We start from the raw sequence: 19908 nt of genomic DNA, 5'->3' as shown, positions 1-19908 counted from the left end.
GGCTCCTGGATTTGGTCTGGCTCATCCCTGACCTTGTGGACACTTGGGGAGTGAAGTCAGCAGATGGAACACTGACCACTTTAATTGGCTTTCAAATAAGTCTTTTTTTTTTTTAACAGAGTGAATTACTTCCTGCTATTTTAAATTTAATTTAATTTTATTAGAAAGTCAGATATACAGAGAGAAGGAGGGACAGAGAGGAAGTTTTCTGTCCATTGAATCGCTCCCTAAGTGGCCAGGAGCCTGGCATCCCATATGTGCACTGATGGGTTCGTGTCCCAGCTGCTCCACTTTTCATCCAGCTCCCTGCTTGTGGCCTGGGAAAGCCATAGAGGATGGCCTAAGTCTTTGGTGTGGAAGACCTGGAAGAATCTCCTGACCCCTGGCTTCAGATCAGCTCAGCTCTGGCCTATGCGGCCATTTGGGAAATGAACCAGCAGATGGAAGATTTTCTCACTCTATCTATCCTCTCTCTGTAAACTCTGCCTTCCAAATAAAAATAAATGGATCTTAAAAGAAAAAGTCACCATGGTACTGGTTTTGTGGTAAAAGTCACCATGGTACTGGTTTTGTGGTACAGTGTCAGCTGCAATTGTTTGTCTATTTCAAATAACACAAAAATATGTACATGCAAAGATATTTTAACTTTACAACTCACATTGAAAAATCTGAAAAGCCATTAAAAATGTAATACGATTTCAAGAAATCCTACTAAAGAAAAAAAAAACACCTCATGTTCTGATTACTTTAAGTGATGGTTTGAACTAAAGGAATTATAAGGAATATGAGTGAACTGGTCAGATTCAGGATATATTTTAGAAAGAGTCAGAAGGACTTACTAATGTATTGGATGTTAGGAGGCAGAGAAGTGAATCATGGTTTAAAAAGAAAGCCTGCTGTCAGAGAATCAAATGAATTATTCAATAACATAGAAGAAATCCCAGGATAAATAACATTCAAATAATTCAAACAGTGGTTTGGGAAGAGTGAATTCATGTTCCAAAAAAGTTTGAATTATTTTCCTCTAATTAATTGTTAGGTCATCTTATCTGGGTACAGGGCAGTGTGAAGCCTAACAGCACCATTGTACAAGCAGGCAAACAATGGATATTTGTGAATGAAAAGCAGACAATGAATATCTGAGAGATGCATGCTCACAGGCCGTGCTTTCCCTTTTATGAATTCAGATTTTCCTGCTTTTGTTGAACACACTCCTGTAGTAATCTACACTTAGACAATTATCATTCCTGTGCTTCACATGTTCAATTCTAAGCATTATCAGCAATTTAAAAACATTCCTAACCTCAGAGCATAAGGAGCCTGTTTCAAGGATAGAATGTTGATGGGTGAGTGAAAGGGCAGGATGTCTTCCAGGGAGCAATGAATCTACCTCCGACATGACTTCTGTTCCATGAATCTCTTTCAAATAGTGAACCAGTTAAAAGAAACGCTGCTGCTCATAGTCCTTGTATTCTTGCAATCATCACAAGGAAACACCTGGGAGTAAAAATGTAACTGCATCGAGAATGCTATTTGGAAATACTTTCACACACAGTAGATTGCAAAATGAAATAACACAAAGAAACTTTCCTAAAACACATGACTTCTCTCTAAAGCTTAAATGTGAGGCAGACAGACGTCTAACTTTAAAACAGATGGAAGCCCAGAACATTTCCAGGATACATAAATCTGCATTTGGTGTTACATTTTATGCCGGAGACAGCTCAGATCAGTCCCAAGCGATGGCTAGGGCTTCAGGGCTCATTGTTTTTCCTGTTTTCCCTTCTAACATGCAGATGTAAACCACTCAATGTGTCTTTTGTAATGTCCCATAAATGAGCATTTCAGAATGCATCTGATTTTTTTTTATTTGCTCTGTGGCTTACAATTTTATGTGTGTACATATATGGCCTATTATTTAGTCAAAAGTCCTTAATAATAAATAATACCAATTCATCAAAGCTAACATATGTAGTCTGATAGGAAAAAAGTACAAATTGCCAGTAATAAAATGAGTTTATTTTACATTACAATTTTTAAAAAGTTTGTAAAATTACATACTGAGCTTAAATAGCCTTTACAAAGAGATTAAAATTCTGTTACATTATTTAACTATTAAACTATATAGATTGAAAAGGTATTAGAAAATGTTAAATCTTGGTCAATGTTTAAAAGAATTAATATTTAATTTGCATGATACCACTAAGGGGTTAAACCTTAAAAACATTTATGGGGAAAAAAAGCTGTACTTTCGTTCAGAAAGCTTTAATCTTAAATAATGTTTGTTAAGAAATTTATAGTGCATACCAGGAAAATCATGATCTTGGAATTTACCTGTTTTACAAATGTATCAGAGGAGAAAATACAGCAATCTGATTTTAAACAGACACATTAACTGGCTTCTTGCCTTTCTGCTGCCTGCACGGGCGGCTTGCTTTGCAAGGGTTTGTGGTCACTTGGGGAGCAAAACCAGGGGATGGAAGACTGACCACTCTGATTTCCAAATAAGCCAATCTTAAAACAACAACAAAAAGCATTTCTCTGTTAGTTTTAAAATATTTTGTGATCTCCATGATAGCCAAATGTAATAACTGAGAACAGTCTGAGGGCCAGCAGAGCAGGCCTGGGGACTGCGTCATGTGCTTCTGTTCTGGGCGGGGGAGCAGGGGTGGAGCTAGTGGTGAAGGGAGGAAAGGGGGGAAGTGGCGGACCTCAGACTAGCATGCTGGCATGGTGAGAGTGGACAGAACACTCTGGGGATTCATGTATGTGCTGGAGTTCTGGGTGGGTAGGGTTTTGGTCAGCATGCCACCTGCCAGAGGACCCTGCTGGGGAGCTCATGCACTTATGCGCAAGCAGGCAATGGATTGTGCAGGGAAGAGGCACATGGGATGTGAAGGAGAGACCACTGAGGGAGTATGTTGCAGGTGAGGAATGATTTCTGGGGGACTTCCACCGACAAGGCCCCTGTACTGGCAGGAAAGTAGGGGTCTGAGACTGAGCGGTTGACAGAAGGGAAATTGGAGGACCTTTCTGGGTCAGACCAGTTCACCCGCCCATGTGGGAGATCTGAGCTGAGCTAGTTAGCATCAACCACTACACAAAAAAGCAAGGATGCGGTGAGGAGGGTACCTGGCAGGGTCAGACCACAGTACCTGCCAGTGAGTGTTGGAACAGAGAGGTAAAGTTTGGCTGGGCCATGACACTAGTAAGCATGTGAGAGGACCGGGTGTAGGGGCAGATTCTGTGGTAGATAATATGAGCACAACCCTGTGGGACTGCAATGCCTGCTGGTTTGCTTAAGAGCTTGGATTTTAGTTGTAAAGGCCCAGTACCCACAGGCACGCATGAGAACTAGGTCTGAGAGTGGGCTTGATGGAGGAACTTGGGGAACTCCCCTGGTGGGTCATAGCTCCTACTGGTGAGCTTTAGGCCTGGATGTTAGGCCTGGCAGGGCTGCTTCACTTGACAGCAAGTATGTGGGTTGGCTCTGGGAAGCAGATTGGGCAGAGTCAGGCCAAACCTTAGCACACTGGCATGTGCAGGAGCCAGGAAGGAGTATAGGCCATGCCAGGCTAGGCTATCATACCTACTGGTTTGCATGAAATCTGGGGATGGAAGCAGACTGAGCACGGCCAGACTGTAACACCCGCACCAGCGACAGTTGGGACAGGGGGCTGGCTGGGCCAGGCCAGGCTGTAGCATGTGATAGCAAAGACAAAATGAGGAATGTCCTTTGCCAGTCTGGATCAAAGCAACCACCGGCACTGGCAAGATTGGTGGCTAGAAGCATGCCTGGGAGCTAAGTGGATGCCCCAGCTGGGAAGTGGTTCCCATTGGTGAGCTCAAGAGCCAGAATGGGGGCAGCGAACTGGAATGGATGTGGCTGCAGCATCTCTCAGCATGGGTGTGGACTGAGTCTGGGCCAGACTGGGCTAGGCTCCAGCACCTGCTGGTGCACACAAGAGTAGGGTGTAGGATAGGCTGGGCTAGGTCCTGGAACCCACTGAACCCTCTGGGGGTGGGCCAGGTGGGACTGGGCTATACCACCCAACAGTAAGATCCAGAATGGGCAAGGTTTCTGTAACTTTCAGAACAAGAGGTGGGCCAAATTAGGTTGTGTTGAGAACCCACTGGTGTGTGCAAGATCTACAAATGGGAGGTGGGGCGAGCCTGGTAGGGATACTGTGAGGGCTACTCTTCTGGGCCACTACTGAGGCTGATTAAGGGTCCCTGGGTGTTTGTGAGATCTGGCACTAGGTGGTAACCTGAACAAAGAGCTTGGGCAACTGCTCTATCAGGACATAGTCTCTGCAGGTGAATGCAAGAACTGAGGACCCAAGCAGCTCAGACCAGACCACATTACAGTTTATGTGGGTCAGGTCTGGGGGCAGGTTGGGCCAGACCAGTTTATAGCACTCACTGGCAGATGTGAGAACCAGGATGGGGTGTGAGACAGGCTGAGTTGGGCCATGACACCAGCCAGTTCACAACAGGGCCACGTCTGGGGGCAGTCCAGGCTGGGCAAGGCTGTAACACCCACCAGCATGAGCTGGGACTAGGGCAGGCTGGGTCGAGCCAGGCTGCAACATCCACCTGCAAATGCTGAGATGAGGCAGGCCATGCCAGTCTAGGCCATGGTACGTACCAGCAGACATAAGACCTGGAGCATGTGTCAAGCCTAGTAGGGGAGCTGCAAGGGCTCCCTTTCTGGGCCACTGCTCCCACTGGTGAGCGTGAGAAATGGGATCAGGGCAAACCATTCTAGGTAAGACTATAGGGCTATAACACCTATTTTCCTGCATTTTGAGCTGGCTTATGGGGAGAGTTGGGGTGAGTTAACCGACTGCATCCATTGGTGCATGAATGAGCCAGAGTAAAAGCAGGCTAGTTGAGCTTTGCTGCAGCATCAGCTGGCAAGTGCTGGGACTAGGGGCAAGTCCTGTCAAGCTAAGACTAAAGAGTGCGGCTGGGAGTGGGCCCATTATGAAAACCGTGGGCACCCCTCAGCTGTGCTGCAGCTCCCACCAGTGAGCATGGGAACCAGGGCTGAAGGAGAGCTTGGTTGGATAGGTGGTAGCATCTGCTGGCATAAATGTGGGGTCAGTTTGGCTAAGCTAGGATGCAGCACTCACTGGTGTGTACAAAAGCTGAATGGGATACCAGCTTTTGAACTGGACCAGTCTGCTGCACATACAGGCATGTGCCAGAACCATTGCTGGGGGTGGGCATGGTAGGGATTTGGGGGGTTGCTCCAGCTAGGATGCAGGACCCTATACTGTATGAGGGTTCTTTGGAGATTCCTCCAACTTGAACCACTGGACTCAGAACTCCAACCATGGGGAGAATTGCCTCCTCAGTTGCTGAAAGACAGTGCAGAGGACAGCACGCTCAGATGTACATGGAGATAGCACAATTTATTGTGGCCTGTAAAGGACATCTAGTACCATGGCAGAGGATGGAGGGCAGAACAAGTTGGACAACTCTCCCAGTCAAGTGTTGACAGCAAGTATGTGGGTGAGCATAGACTAAAGTTGATTATGTCAACCAATGGACCTTGGAAGGATTTCCTCATCGTTGGAACAATGAAATCAGTAGCATTTCAGAACTACTGAAATCACTTAAAGTGTACCCTTGGAACTTGCCTCACAACGGGGACCCTGGGATGAGTGGCTGTCTCCCATCCCCGGGTACTGATGTAGTTAGGATGCTGGAAATGGACCTCTCTCTCTCTCTCTCTCTTCTGTTCCCCCAGATACAAGAAAGAGAAAAAGGAAAATTGGAAGTAATGGTCTCATCTACTTTCTCCTGTTCTTCGACCCTTCCCATCCTGATCAGTGATTCACAGGGGCATGCATCCTTTTCATTTATGTAAACATCATCAAAAATTTCTAAAAATACAGAAAAACATATGTCAACCCCTTAATGTTCCTGATCAAATATACTAAAATGAAAATTTTATACCAATTAAAAAAATACAAATTACTTATTAAGACAAGACAGTATTATATTTTTAACAACATAAAATATCAAGCATTTTCTGGACAAACAGTGTTAATAAGATTAAAAAGAAGAAACAAAAGAAACAAAGACAATATATTTACTGAACCAATGGTTTTCATAAATTTGGTATATTTTCATGCTTTATAATACTGTAGAAATCTTTGGTGGTGACACATGGAATAATATCCCTGAAAACACTTCAATTTTGTTCCATCAATCAGCATAGTCAAGTATTTATAATTGGTAATGCTGGCAGTATCAGAGTTTAGTCAAATGCAAACATGCATAGCAAAGTGTGTACAGGGAATATATAGTGCCTAGATGGATTTATAAAATTACTTAGAAACAGACTTATTTCTGGCTCCTTTTTATATTAGAGTGGGAAAAAACACAGTCACTAAATAAGTCAATCCTTACTTTCAAACAAATTCTGAAAATCATTAAATATTCATAACAATTTGAAGAAATGTATAGCACAATTAAACACCAGCTACAATGTCTGGATAAACTGAACAGCTTACCTAAAGAGGGTCCTAAATAGTTGTGTGCTTCTAATGCCCTTGCCCCAGGGAGCAGCGGCGGGGGAACAAGGCACTGTGCTCTGCGGATGCATTTATCCCTCTCTGAAAGCAGAGCAACAATCAGAGGCCTGCACTACCGGAAATGAAGCAAACCATAATTTTCACCTACAAAATTCAAAGAACATGGTATGCTAAAATACATGTCAAGAACAAAACTGGAAAATGTGGAAGAAAGGAATGACAGAAGAGCAAAACGACGTGAGCTGTGTGTAAGGATTTCACCACAGGAATATGTCAGAGGCAGCAAGGGGGCGTGAAGCACAATTATGTGGCAGGACCTGCTGTAGTCTTGGATCAAGCACTTCCATCTTACAAGTGCACAGGAATTAATTTAGGAAGCCAGGAGTTTTATTTAAAAATAGGTTTAATATTGAGATTGGACTTGAAAAAGATATTTGCTGTCCAGAGCAGCCCCCACAGATAATACTCCTGTTATAAAGTCACTTGTACCGTGTGAAAGGCAATGTGAGATGATATTGCCTTTGCATAGGAAACACAAGCACACTGTAGTGTTTATATTGAGAAGTCTAGACCTGTGACACAGATAAAATGGTCCTGCAAGAGTTTTGAACAGAAATTAAAGAGAAATTCCAGGAATTAGAAGGCTACAAATTAGTCAAGGTAAAGTAGATAGAGACATTTACAGAGGGTTATACTTCAGGAGAAAAATAGTGAGTGAATTTTCACCTGGTACTATGTATGCAGCTGTCCCTTAGGAAAAATAGCATATTATTTGCACCTAACCCATGCACGGTTTCCTGTATGCCTTAAACTGGATTACTTAAAATATCTAACAAAGCGTAAGTGCTGTGTCATCAGCTGTTATGTTGTATTGCTTAGGGTACAACAAGAAGCATGGCTGCACACAGTGGTACAGTGCTACTTATGTTTGTTCTGATTGAAGGACTTCAAGGATGTAAAACCTGTGGGTTTGGAAAACGAAATATATCCAAAATGTGAGATATCCCAAAAAAGAAATTTTTTAAGATTAGTATGAAGAGAAAGCAAATAAATTATGCAAACATGACTTCTAAGTAAACATTTTGTTCTTGATCAACTCTTTCAGGTGATCAAACATACACTTTATCACCTGGATCTATTGCTTAAGAGGTGAAAGAAATAAAATATTCACAATTCTCATGTTTTTCTTTTGGACAAAGAAGTAGGACAGTTGAGTAGAGTGTATAAATTAAATAAGCATAGTACAAATTTGGTTATTAATCATTTAAAGCCATCACCAAAATAAATAATGACTTATGGCTCCTAATGTATAGTTATTGGTACAACTAAGAAAAGCCCCAGAGTTCAATAACTCCAAATGGTATTTTCTGTAATAACAAATTACTATGTAGGATTAACAATGTCGGTATTTTGTGCTGGTATTCATCTTTAGAAATCTATCTTAACTAGGAGATTCAAACTATTTCAGTCCATGCCAGATTTATAAGCCAGCAAGCACGTATCAGTGCTAAGTTTGTGAGTAGACTGCCTGTTGGATAACTGTATGAATTGGAAAAGATCTCAGTGTTCTCTGAATCTATTTGCAAGATCCGCCGTTTTTTAAAGCTGAAAATCTAATCAGCATCTACAAAAATCTGCTCAATTCAAGTATACTGTACTAAATGAGGAAAACTGGCTAATGCTGGGAATAAGTTCTCCTTTGTAAGGAACATAATTAAAAACTGTTAAAATTTAGCTATTTTTATATGATTAAATCCAATGCATCTACCAAATGAAACCCACAGGAAAAGAGATGATGTAATTCAAAGCATGAATGTGCCCTGTCAGAATATGACATACAACAAGAAAGACAGTGTCAATAAAATGCAAGGTACATATACAGTTGTAAAATAAGTAAACTTTCAAGTGTGCAAAAGTTGTTAGAAGAAAGTGCTATGTGTATACCTGGTTCTCAAATATTTGTTTCATAAACTTTCAGATGATAGAAAAACTAGAAAACAGAAAAAAATAATAAAGGCTAAATATAAAACCTTATTATTTTACATTATATCCTTGTTATACTACTGCCAGGTCAGAGACAATTTAATTATTATCATCATGTGATAGAATATACATGGAGGTAAACAATACCACAAAGGCTGATGTATCCTGAACCATAAAAAAAGACTCTTCAAGTATACTGTGGGTTCATGTTTCATCTCATATCCCAGGCACTCAAGGTTACTGATGAACTTGCACGCGGGTAACATGACTTTCTATCATTTCTGACACATATGTTAATAAACCCTGCATAACTACCTTTAGTAGTCAGTACTTGGAGATCTTATTAAAGAAATAAAAACTGAATTCACAAAAGTAAATCCCATCAATCCCATCACTGACATAATTTTAAAAATTATTTCAATATTCTGAATATATGTTAGAAGATGAAGTCAATTCATTAGTGTTACTTGTCTTGGGCTAGCCGAAGTACAGGTGGCTAAAAATACACTTGTGGTCTCTTCTTCACTTTATATTTTAGTGACCCATACCGCATCTGCAAAAAGAAATTTATTGTTATTAAGAATTAGCTGATTGCTTTTTAAAATAGGTGGGACTTAATAATTTATAATCATAGCAGTTTTTAACCTTTCTGATATAATGAACCCGTTATCCTCTAAGTACATATAAGCCAGTGCTGCTTCTATGAATGTGGCCGATGCCCTGTGAGACACATGCTCTGGTGACTACCACTAACAGAACCACCATGATAGGATGTGAATGAACACTGATCCTACAGACCTGAGCCCAGGTTCAGCCTTCCACTGTTTACTAGGCACAATGACGATTTGCCTTTATAGAACAACTTGTACAGTTTATTTATTCTGATTGAAAGCAAAACTGCGCAGCTAATTTTATGGCTGCTTTTCTTGTTTATGCAAAGGCTCACACTGGGTATTCATGATAATCATGTGATTAAGCGCATGTGGGAAATGCCATTCTGTCTGTACTGAGACTCAGAATTTACCCTTTTCCTCATTTCCAGGTATTCAAGCCCATCTGATCTTAAAGAATTTTACCTGTAAACTGCTGCTGTCTCACCAGCCAAATCCTTCATTTTAAAAAACATTTTATACCCTAAATGATACCCAGCGGGGAAATCCCTTACTACCGGTCATCAGGATCACAGCCCTGCCCTGGACTGACCTCTTTGCGGCCTTTGATGGTTTTCACGGATTTCATGCTCTGTGATCTTCGAAGCCCTTTATGTGTTAACATTTCATCATCTGAATATGGCCCATCCGTCTTTTCGTCTGTGTCGTCTTCTCTATCTCTCAGTGGAATTCCATAGCCTAAGCAAGATGTTGGAAACAGTGGGTTTGGGTAAGGAGACGTTAATCGGCACTGGCTCCTCACTCGGTTGGCTAGCCTCTGCCTGGTGGGCGTCCGCGCACTGCTCCCCTCACACCTGTGTTCCCTGGAGCCACCCTTCTCTTTGTAATCTTTGCCCCTCATGCTCTTCCAGATGAAGCCTGTTAATCACTCCCACCAGGAAGCTTCCTCTGACCATACTTATTTTTCTCATTCATTGTTCAGGATGCTTAAAAAAGCATTTATTTCTGAGTAGGTAAAGCGTGCATCTTGTTAAAAAAAAATTTATAGATAGAGGTGCAGTCATACCCAAGCACCTGTGAGCTTTCTTTATCTATGAGTTCCACATCTGAGGATTCAACCAACCCTGGACTGAATATGTCTGGGGGAAAACTGTCTGCATACAATGTGTGCAGACATTTTTTTCCCTTGGAAAATACTTCCCAACCAATAGAGAATAGCAACTATTTCTGCAGCTGTTAGACTGTGACAGGTATTAGGAGTAATTGGGGGATGGTGTGAGTGTAGGAGGATGTGCTCGGGTTATACTCAAGCACTGTACCACGTCTGGGAGGGACTGGAGCATCTGCAGATTTTGGTGTCCCTGGAGTGGGGGAGCCCGAGGCGGGACTTCTTAACCAGAGCCTCCAGAGTGTTGAAGGATGACTGTGTGGCCAACAGTCTCTTCCCACCCTCTCTCCTTTTCAGGGATTCTAAACAACCCCAACCTCCATCACTCTCACTCTTGCCTTTTTTTAGGAATTCAGTATGTGTCTCCCTCCCCCGCCCAGCCATGTGGTATTTTTTGAAAAATGTAGGTATGGTAAGATGAACTTAGTAAGTGAAGACCCAAACAGGTTAGTCTGCCTCTTGGGCAAATGCACGGGGCAGGTGATGGAGACAGCAGCCCAGCTCTGTAGCAGATGCTGAGATAAAAATCTAATGAGGCCTATGACAGTAATTAGAAACAGCACAGGCAATGAAGATAAATTAATGTTGAGCATCAGAACAGGAAGTGAGAAACATGTGGGTGTGCTGCCAGGTTGCTATGTGGAGCTACAGTGACCCGTAATTGGCCACTGTGCAAACATCCAGGCTGTCCAGCCAGTTATCAGGGAGTCTGACAGCACCCTGGAGGTGGGACCCAGGCACAAGAACTCTCCCTTCGCTAAAGCAGAGAGGTTCTCAAACTGGCCCAACTGGAGTTTGATTCAGAAGGCCTGGGGGAGGATGTGAACCTACATTTCTAGTAAACTTTCTGCTGACTCATACTGATGGTCTGGGCCCACACTTCAAGTTCCACTGCCTGAGGCTCCTGTAGGCAGCAGAGAAGGGGCCCCTCTCAGGCAATACTGGGTAGGTTATAAAAACAAGGGAGGCTACAAGGCCCTGTGAAGTTTCAAATTCTCCTTCTATAAAGATAAGGATCATAAATACTGTAATCTTTAGGGAAGAAAAAGCAGAAAGGCTTCCAAACTCAGGAATAGGCAAGGGATGGACTTCATACACGAGAAAGAAAAATACACCGAATACATGTTTATACATCCGCTCTAACTGCTCTCCCTGGGCACAAAGAGCTTCAGATTCATTAAGCAAGCCACAAGAGTTGCTAGTAAGTATCTTACTCTGACACTGATACCAATGACTTTAAATACAGCTTCAGCCTTTGCAGCCATGTGGGCAGTGAACCAGAGGATGGAAGATTCCCCTCTCCTTTCTCTGTAACCCTGTCTTTCCAAGAAACACATTTTTAAAGAAAAAGGAAAATACGCATGCAGGAAGCCTGAGAAGTGAAACTGCTATGTCTCATGGAAATGAAGATTTCGGTATTTTGCAGTGTCTTCATTTTCTTTCTTATTTTCCAATTTTTAATTCAAAGTTGTGCTTCTCCAACAATGGGGTGGGGGGAGGGATAAACAAAAAGAATACTTTCTAGATTGTCCTTTCTAGATTTTTCCCTATGGTTATTGCTTACGTAGTATGTACCCCTTATGCCAATTTGGTAAAGCACAAAATAAGTAATCAAAGCAACAATCAGAAAGGAAGCAATTGTGATGAAATATATATTCTCAGGGGCCCGAGTTTGGCATGGCAGTTTAGTTGCTGCCCACATCAGAGTGCCTGCTTTGAGCCCTGTCCCCTGTGCTTCTGACTGAGCTTCTGTTCATGAGCACCCAGGGAGGCAGTCTGTTGCCCCACCACTTGGGTCCCTCCACCCATGGGGAAGGCCCAAACTGAGTTTTGGGGCCCTGTCTCTGGCCTGGCCCAGGCCTGGTCCTGGTGAATATTTGGAGAGTAAAGTAGCAAACAGAAGATCTGTCTTTCTAATAAAATGAAGAATTAAAAAAAAAAAGTTTTTGAAGGCCAATTATATAACCTATAACTACATTTCATACATAGTGCTTTATATACCAATTGCTGTATTAATTGCCCTTCATTTTGTATGTCAGAAACTGAAATTTTACAAAATAGTTGCCTTTACATTTCATTATTTCCTAATTCCAGCTGTAAAATATATATTTTTACATATTATACAATTGCTTATTATATATTATCATACACACACAGCTTACTATAGTTCCAGAAGACTTACGAATTGTTTTGTTATTTCAAAAGTTCTTTTTAAAATTCTACAGCATAGCAAGACATAGTGCTTAATATTTGTGATACAATGATGAAAAAGATGGAGTTTTCACTGAAGAAACCTGCAGCCCAGTGGAGGAAGCTAACTCTAAGGAGCATTCCACCAACTGCAATAAATGCTGCAAGCAGAAGAGAGGAGGGGGTGCTCCCGGAGCACGCAGCAAGGTCATCACCTGCTCCAGGGGCGGGGGTAAGAGGATTGGGTTACAGGACCTTGCAGGAGGTGGTGACTGAGCTAAAACCTGAGAGACTCATCATTCTCCAGAGCTAGCAAGTGACGGCGGGGAGAGGGGCCAGGGGCTAATCCCCTTCAAGAGAGCAGCGGGGTGCGAGGCGGTGCGGCGCTTTAACCAGAAGGGCAGTACGATTCGATTTGGGTCTTGTAACATATTCTTCTTGGACTTCAGAGAAAGAATTAAAAATGGATGAGATTAAAGGCAGGGAGCCCGGGCAGGGCAGGCAGATTGCTGCAAAACAGCAGGCAGGAAATGATGGAGTCTAAGAACTGGGGACCAGAAGGGCTGCAGGAGGACTTTAATGGGAGACCTGACACCTTTAACTTCCTCATCAATCATTCAGCAACTAGGTAAGACACGAGAGCCAAATAAACAAACATTTTCATTAAAGTACACAGTTTCTATATAAATTAAAACTGAAAATTAAAAGTTTCATACAATGAAGAGTATTTTATTTCTGAAGTTAACAGACTATTTAAAATTATTTATTTTCACATTATTGAAAGGTCGGAGGAGGAGAGAATTTTTTTTTTTTCATGCACTGGTTCACTTTCCATATGTCTGCAACAGCCTGAGCTGGGTCATGTCAAAACCAGGGCTCCAGAACCTACCTAGGGGGACCAGGACTGTGGTGCATGAGTCCCAGCTGCTCCACTTCCTTTTCACAAAAAGATTTATTTATTTTTATTGGAAAGGAAAATTAGATTTACAGAGAGAAAACAGATCTTCCATCCACTGGTTCACTCCTCAAATGGTTGCAGCGGCTGGAGGTGAGCTGATCTGAAGCTGAGAAACAGGAGCTTATTCCAGGTTTCCCACGCAGGTGCAGGGTTCCAAGGCTTTGGGCCATCCTCTACTGCTTTCCCAGGCCACAAGCAGTATGCTGAATGGGAAGCAGAGCAGCTGGGATAGAAACCAGCGCCCATATGGGGTCCCAGTGCTTGCAAGGTAAGGACTTAGCCATTGTGCTGGGTCCCTGTACCCATGCGGGAGACCTGAAGAAGCTCCTGGCTCCTGGCTTCAGACTGGCTAAGATCTGGCTGTTGCAGTCATTTGGGGAGTGAATTAGTGGATGAACGATCTCTCTCTTTGTTTCTCCCTCTGTTTCTCTGGAAAAGAATAAAAACAAAAACAAAAAACTCAACCCACATTTCCATGTGTATGGTGGAACCCAAGCATTTGTGTATTACTTCACGCCTCCAAGGATATCTGTGTATCAGCAGCAAGCTGCTGTGAACCAGGCACTCCCATTTGGAATGCCCATATTCCAAATGATGACCGTAACTGCTGTGCAAAACACCTACTCCTACAATACTTCAAAAAGAATAAAAATCCAACTTCTAAGAGCCAGACATTTGTGAACATGTTAGCAATATCCTTCCAGATCTTACGTGTGTGTACACAAGATAATTTTGCTCTCATTAGACTGGGTTTCCACAATACTGGATAACAACACATCATGCTGTTTGCTGGTTTTCATTTTCTACATCAAATAAACCATCTTTTCGCTTACTGGTTTATCCTGGACATTTGATTTGTGTCAACGTTTGTTACTACAAGCAAATTGAATGACCAGGTACATAATCTTTGAACACTGACTGTTTCCCCATGATACATTCCTAGAAGTTCCTTGGAAACTTAAAGGGAAGAAATGTTGATGAACACTGCCAGATTATCACTCCCAAGGATTACCCCAATGAACTGCAAGAGCCTGAGAGCATGTGTCCCGACAGGCTTGCTGCAGTGGTGTTAAAACATGTCCATGCATTCCCTTGCACTCTTCTTTCTTTCCCTTAAATGTCAGACTCTGTACCTGTCTCAACAAATTGCTACGGCGATGTGGTGAAAGTGACACTGCAGGACCTCTGCCAGTTTCTCCTGGGACTCTGCTACTAAAAACAGTCCAAACAGCTCTGAGAGACAGCGGCAGATAGGCCTGCTCCAGCCACTGCAGCCACCAGCTGTTGGACCCCAGACTTGTGAGCTCTGCTCTGAGATTCCAGCCCCAGCTGCTCTCCAACCACAGCTGCTAAGAACCCACACAAGAACTGCTTTGTGGAGGCCAGTCAACCCCAGACGCATAAACAAAATAAAAGACCCTGACTGTCTTAAGCTGCTGTGTTGAGGTGTTTTGTTATGCAGCGACAAATAACTTCACAGTCTCCAACAGAGAAAACCCAAGCAAAATAAGCTTTTTTTTTTTTTTTTTACTTAGATGGTAAGCAAAAATTACCATCACTGCTATTCATTTTTTTTTTTTTGTACTACCTGAGGCTGCAATTTTTCAGGTATTTCTTGTTTGGTTGTATTCTGATAACAGCTCGTTTCTAAGGATTTCTGGACTGTGGGAAGTCAGAACACTTTGCTTCTAACATGAATGTAGTATGGTTTGTAGTTTATCCTTTTCAAAGATTATTTTTGGTGTGCTTTTCCCCAATATGTTAAGTTTATAAATATATTTTTGATGTAGAAACTTAAAGTGTTTTTTTTTATCTTGCTATGTTTTGTCATTCTGATGTTATGCTTAAAGAGGGTTTATATCTGGAAACTATAAAAATATACACATGAGTTTCCTGCTCCATGGTTTAGTCACATTAAATCAATTAGGAATTTGTTCTGATCAAAGGTTTAAGGTCAAGGCCTTATCAGTCCTCTAACTTACTAAGTAATCTGCCTTTTTCCGACTAATTGAAAGGTCCTCTTTCTCATGTAGAAAATACCTGGACTTGAAGCTATCTTAACTATGATTATCTTCACTTTACCTGTTCCACTCTTAAAACCATACCACCTTATTAACCATCTGGAGAGAAGATCTCTTTTTTTCTGTTTCTCCCTTTCTGCAACTCTACCTTTAAAATGAAAGTATCTTGAAAAAAGAAAAAAAGGAGGGCCTGGCGTGGTAACCTAGTGGCAAAATTCTTCCTTTTACATGTGCTGGGATCCCATTTGTTTGTAAGTTTGTATCCCAGCTGCTCCATTTCCCACCCAGCTCCCTGCTTGTGGCCTGGGAAAGCAGTAGAGCGTGACCCAAAGCTTTGGGACTGCACCTGCTTGACAGGCCTGGAAGAAGCTCCTGGCTTCTGGCTTTGGATTGGCTCAGCTCAGCTCTGGCCATTGTGGCACTTTGGGAATGAACCAGTGGATGGAAGATCTTTGTCTCTCCTCTCTCTGTAAATCTGACTTTCTAAATAAATGAATCCTTTTTTAAGCCTAAAATTGTCATAAGATAAAGTTTGGGAAAAAATTTCTGTCCTTTGGGAAGCAAAGTTCAGAATATAACCCATTCTGTAGAGAACTTGGAACTTGACCAAAGTAATGCATATTATAATTTTCATTTTATGATTTTCTTGTACTGATGTATCTTGCTCTATATCTTTATAAATCTTAAGTTATTTTTACTTTATGGCTTGAAATTTAAGAAAGACCTAAGCAGCACCTCAAGATCTTAATATATCTTAGTTGTAGCAATTTAAAGGATAAATAGCATTAAATAATATGAGCTTTCATAGTCATAATACTCTTTTCGCTTAGATAACTGAAATACAATTCATAACCAGTTCTAGAGTTATCATTAGGAGCAGGCAACTGATAAAGGAGTCCAATAGCTTGTCTAATCCAGTAAACTATAACATATACAACAGATCCTGTAGTTAAAATCAATATCTAATTTTAGGTGCATAGTAAGAAATGCCCACATTAGACTATTTTTGGAATTATTAATGCATTAGTAAGACTTACAATTCAATTCTAAGTTCAGTAGTTTCTCCTTCTTAAAGGCATTACTAGCTCAGTTAGTGGTGAATTACTTCCTTTTAGATAACAGTCAATATGTTATCAAGGTACTAATTCACAGGGGAACTTGGAAGAAAAGTTCATCATTTTTTCATTATAAGGAAAGATTTATTTTATCTTTCAAGTTACTTTCAACTATAAAGATGGCTTCCCATTTACCTCAAAACTACTATTTTAAAAAATCCATTGCATAATGCTTTAATATTTTTATCAGCATAAACAGATTTCAGAGATAAAATCCTAAGATAACCATGCTTCCCTCCCTCCTCCAACTCCCCCAAAACTTCTATTCTTTAACCCTGTCCTTTCTTCCATAAGAAGCATCCTAAAGATCTTAGTTCTTACCCCTACTGTGAAGTACAATTTTCTTTTTTCTTTTAAAGGATTAATTTATTTTCATTTGAAAGTCAGATATACAGAGAGGAGGAGGGACAAAGAAGATCCTCCATTTGCTGGTTCACTCCCCAAGTGGCTGCAATGGCAGGAGCTGAGCAGATCCAAAGCCAGGACCCCCAGAGCCTCCTCCAGGTCTCCCACATGGGTGAAGGGTCCTAAGGCTTTGGGCCATCCTCCACTGCTCTCCCAGGCCACAAGTGGGGCCACCTGGATTAAAACCAGCAGCCACATGGGATCCCAGGACGTGTGCAAGGCGAGGATCCTAGCCACCAGGCCATGATGCAGGGCCGAAGTAAAACTTTCTTAAGTGCGATAAAATGACTAAGAAACTGTCTTATTAGTGTGTATGTTTCTAAGACCATAACAGTTTACCAAAGTTTTAGTATATAGCAACTACGACAAACTCATAATTCATACAGAATATGCCAACAAGTTAGCTCTTGAAGTAAAATATTTCAATAGATTCCACTGGAGTAATCCTAGTTCCAAATTGAGTCATTTTTCATCATCTGCCTCAGACTTTTTATCTTGTGAGAAAACATTCTTATTTATTCGTAGCACTTACAGTAGAGGATATTTTAACTGTAACTCTGCTTGGGTGTCAGTACACAGTTTGTGTAGAAAGTGGTCTGCACCAAGGCTGTTGGTAAGGAAGTGGTGGTGACCACGCCACTGTGCCCAACGATTCGTAGCAACACAAGAGTCTACTGTTAATGCTTTAGCTGGATGTTCGCCATGTCTAGCAAAAGCCAAGTACTCAACGTTATTTAAAGAACAAGGGAGAGTGGTGTGGGGCAATGCGTTAACCTGCTTCCTGGGATACTGGCATCCCATTTGAGCATGGGTTTCCAGCTGCTCAATTTCTGAACCAGCTGTCTGCTAATGTGCCTCAAAAAGCAGCAGAAGACGCCCCGAGTGCTTGGGCCACTGTGACAATGTGTGAGATCCAGATGGAGTGTTTTCAGCCTGGCCCAGTCACGCTATTGCAGCTTTAGCATCCATCCAGTTCCCCAAGCTCAGTTATGAATGAGCTCACCTGCTGACTCGCCAGGGCCTGCTTTACTCTTCTTCTTCCCTTCCGGCAGAGGCTGGTATGGTCTCTGGCCCACAGGCTCATCTCCTTGGATGGCTGTTAAGTCATGCATACTGAAACTTCTTAAACGTTCAGTTATGGCGCCTTGGCTCTATTTGACAGAGAAGTGACAGAACTGAGGAAAAACACACTTTAAAATATTTAGCATGCTTACATTTGACATCAGAAGTTTGAAAACACTTTAATATAGAAAATAACATTTTGTGACATTAACAACATGCCTGCACGTTTTATTATGCGGCTTTCAAGAGCTTTGGAAGAATCATGCAACGAACACTCAGCCGCGACAATACTTCAAAGGCTGGTGGAGAACAGAATTGAAATTATTTTAGTGCAAAATGTTTTGAAATCCATGCATAGTTATTTTGTAATATGCACTGCCACAAACTTTGTAAGGACCTCTCAATATGTAAGAATTTCAAAAATCATTTGCACCAAAATAAACTTTAATTCCATTTTCCTTGAACTTTTGTACGCTGTCCTTTATCCCACATCTGTCCATCTATCAGCCCTCTTTTACTTGTTCATGCCTTTCAAAAGAAGAGGCAGACATTAATACATTCCAACACAATTTGAATAAGTGAACACCTGTATGCTGAGGCTACACTTAAGGAAAAAAGTTAAAACTTGCACTTTGGGGGTCAGCTTTATGATTTGGAACTTTTTACAGTAGAAGAGATATTTTTTAAAATTAACTGAAGAGTGGTAATGGCTTTACCTAGAACAAGGCAAAAGGCAAAAAACAAAAACAAAACAACAACAAAATTAAAAAGCCAGAAAAGCAAACGAATCCTGAACATGAAACATTTAGTTAAAGCATTCACTGCCCGAAATGACAGGTTTGCTACTATACACTTTGATTTTATATTATTTTGCCTTAGCAATATGCTAGGCACAGAAAGGTTACCTAAATTTGCTTTCTTCTCTCTTTTAAAAGATTTATTTATTTTTATTGCAAAGTCAGATATACAGAGAGGAGGAGAGACAGAGAGGAAGATCTTCCAATTGATGATTCATTCCCCAAGTGAGCGCAACAGCTGGTGCTGCGCTAATACAAAGCCAGGAGACAGGAACTTCTTCAGGGTCTCCCATGCGGGTGCAGGGTTCCAAGGCTTTGGGCCATCCTCTACTGCTTTCCCAGGCCACAAGCAGGGGGCTGGATGGGAAGTGGAGCCACAGGGACCAGAACCGGTGCCCATATGGGATCCCGGCGCGTTCAAGGCGAGGACTTTAGCCACTAGGCCACGCCGCCGGGCCCAATTACACATATTCATGAGGTGCTGTGTGATTTAGTGCATGTATACATTGTGCAATATTCAATCAGGTCAACATATCTATTCTTTCACGCATTTAACATATTTATAGTGAAAACAGCTAAAGTCCGCCCTTCTAGTTTAAATTTAAATAAAACTTTAATTAAAATCCATTTCCTGATTTGCATTAACCATATTTCAAATGCCACACGTGCCTAGACACAAGTGTACCGGCCGTGCGGACAGAGAAGGTTTGGGCCGCTGCGGCTCCCTGGTCTTCACGTGCGCACTCCTCAGAAAGGGACATTTGCTGAGTTTTTCAGATACAACTACATTTCCCACACTTCCTCTTAGTACAAAGCTTTGTAGGAAAATAATTTCTAAAGTTATCCACTTTAAGTTTCCAGGGCATGTAGATGACTCAATTCTTATTCATAGGTGTATTAAAAATATTCTAAAGGTTTTTTACACCTCTTATTTCTTCTTTTCACACATGTGAATTTATGACAGTCTTAAGGTGTTACCATAGAAACTCATCCGTAATGGTTCATCTCTACATTTCGAAGTCAAAGGTGTTACAAGCACAAGTTACTGCTACC

General features: G+C 41.6%; 1 protein-coding gene across 1 annotated transcript in view; it reads right to left on the bottom strand.

Moving 5' to 3' along the window:
* Positions 1 to 6120: 6120 nt before the first annotated feature.
* The window catches only part of REEP3 (receptor accessory protein 3), a 96776-nt gene continuing 82988 nt past the window's right edge, over positions 6121 to 19908 (bottom strand). Inside the window, exons 6-8 of the mRNA XM_040975829.1 lie at positions 18000 to 18147; positions 9732 to 9877; positions 6121 to 9081 (exon numbers count right to left, since the gene is read on the bottom strand). Of these exons, the coding sequence (XP_040831763.1) occupies positions 9025 to 9081; positions 9732 to 9877; positions 18000 to 18147 (351 nt within the window). The 3' untranslated portion in view covers positions 6121 to 9024. The remainder of the gene's footprint in view (positions 9082 to 9731; positions 9878 to 17999; positions 18148 to 19908) is intronic.

Source organism: Ochotona curzoniae, unplaced genomic scaffold (genome assembly GCF_017591425.1).
Source record: "Ochotona curzoniae isolate NIBS_2020 unplaced genomic scaffold, NIBS_Ocur_1.0 contig_2692, whole genome shotgun sequence".
NCBI lineage: Eukaryota > Metazoa > Chordata > Mammalia > Lagomorpha > Ochotonidae > Ochotona > Ochotona curzoniae.
This window is presented reverse-complemented; position numbering and strand designations above follow the sequence as displayed.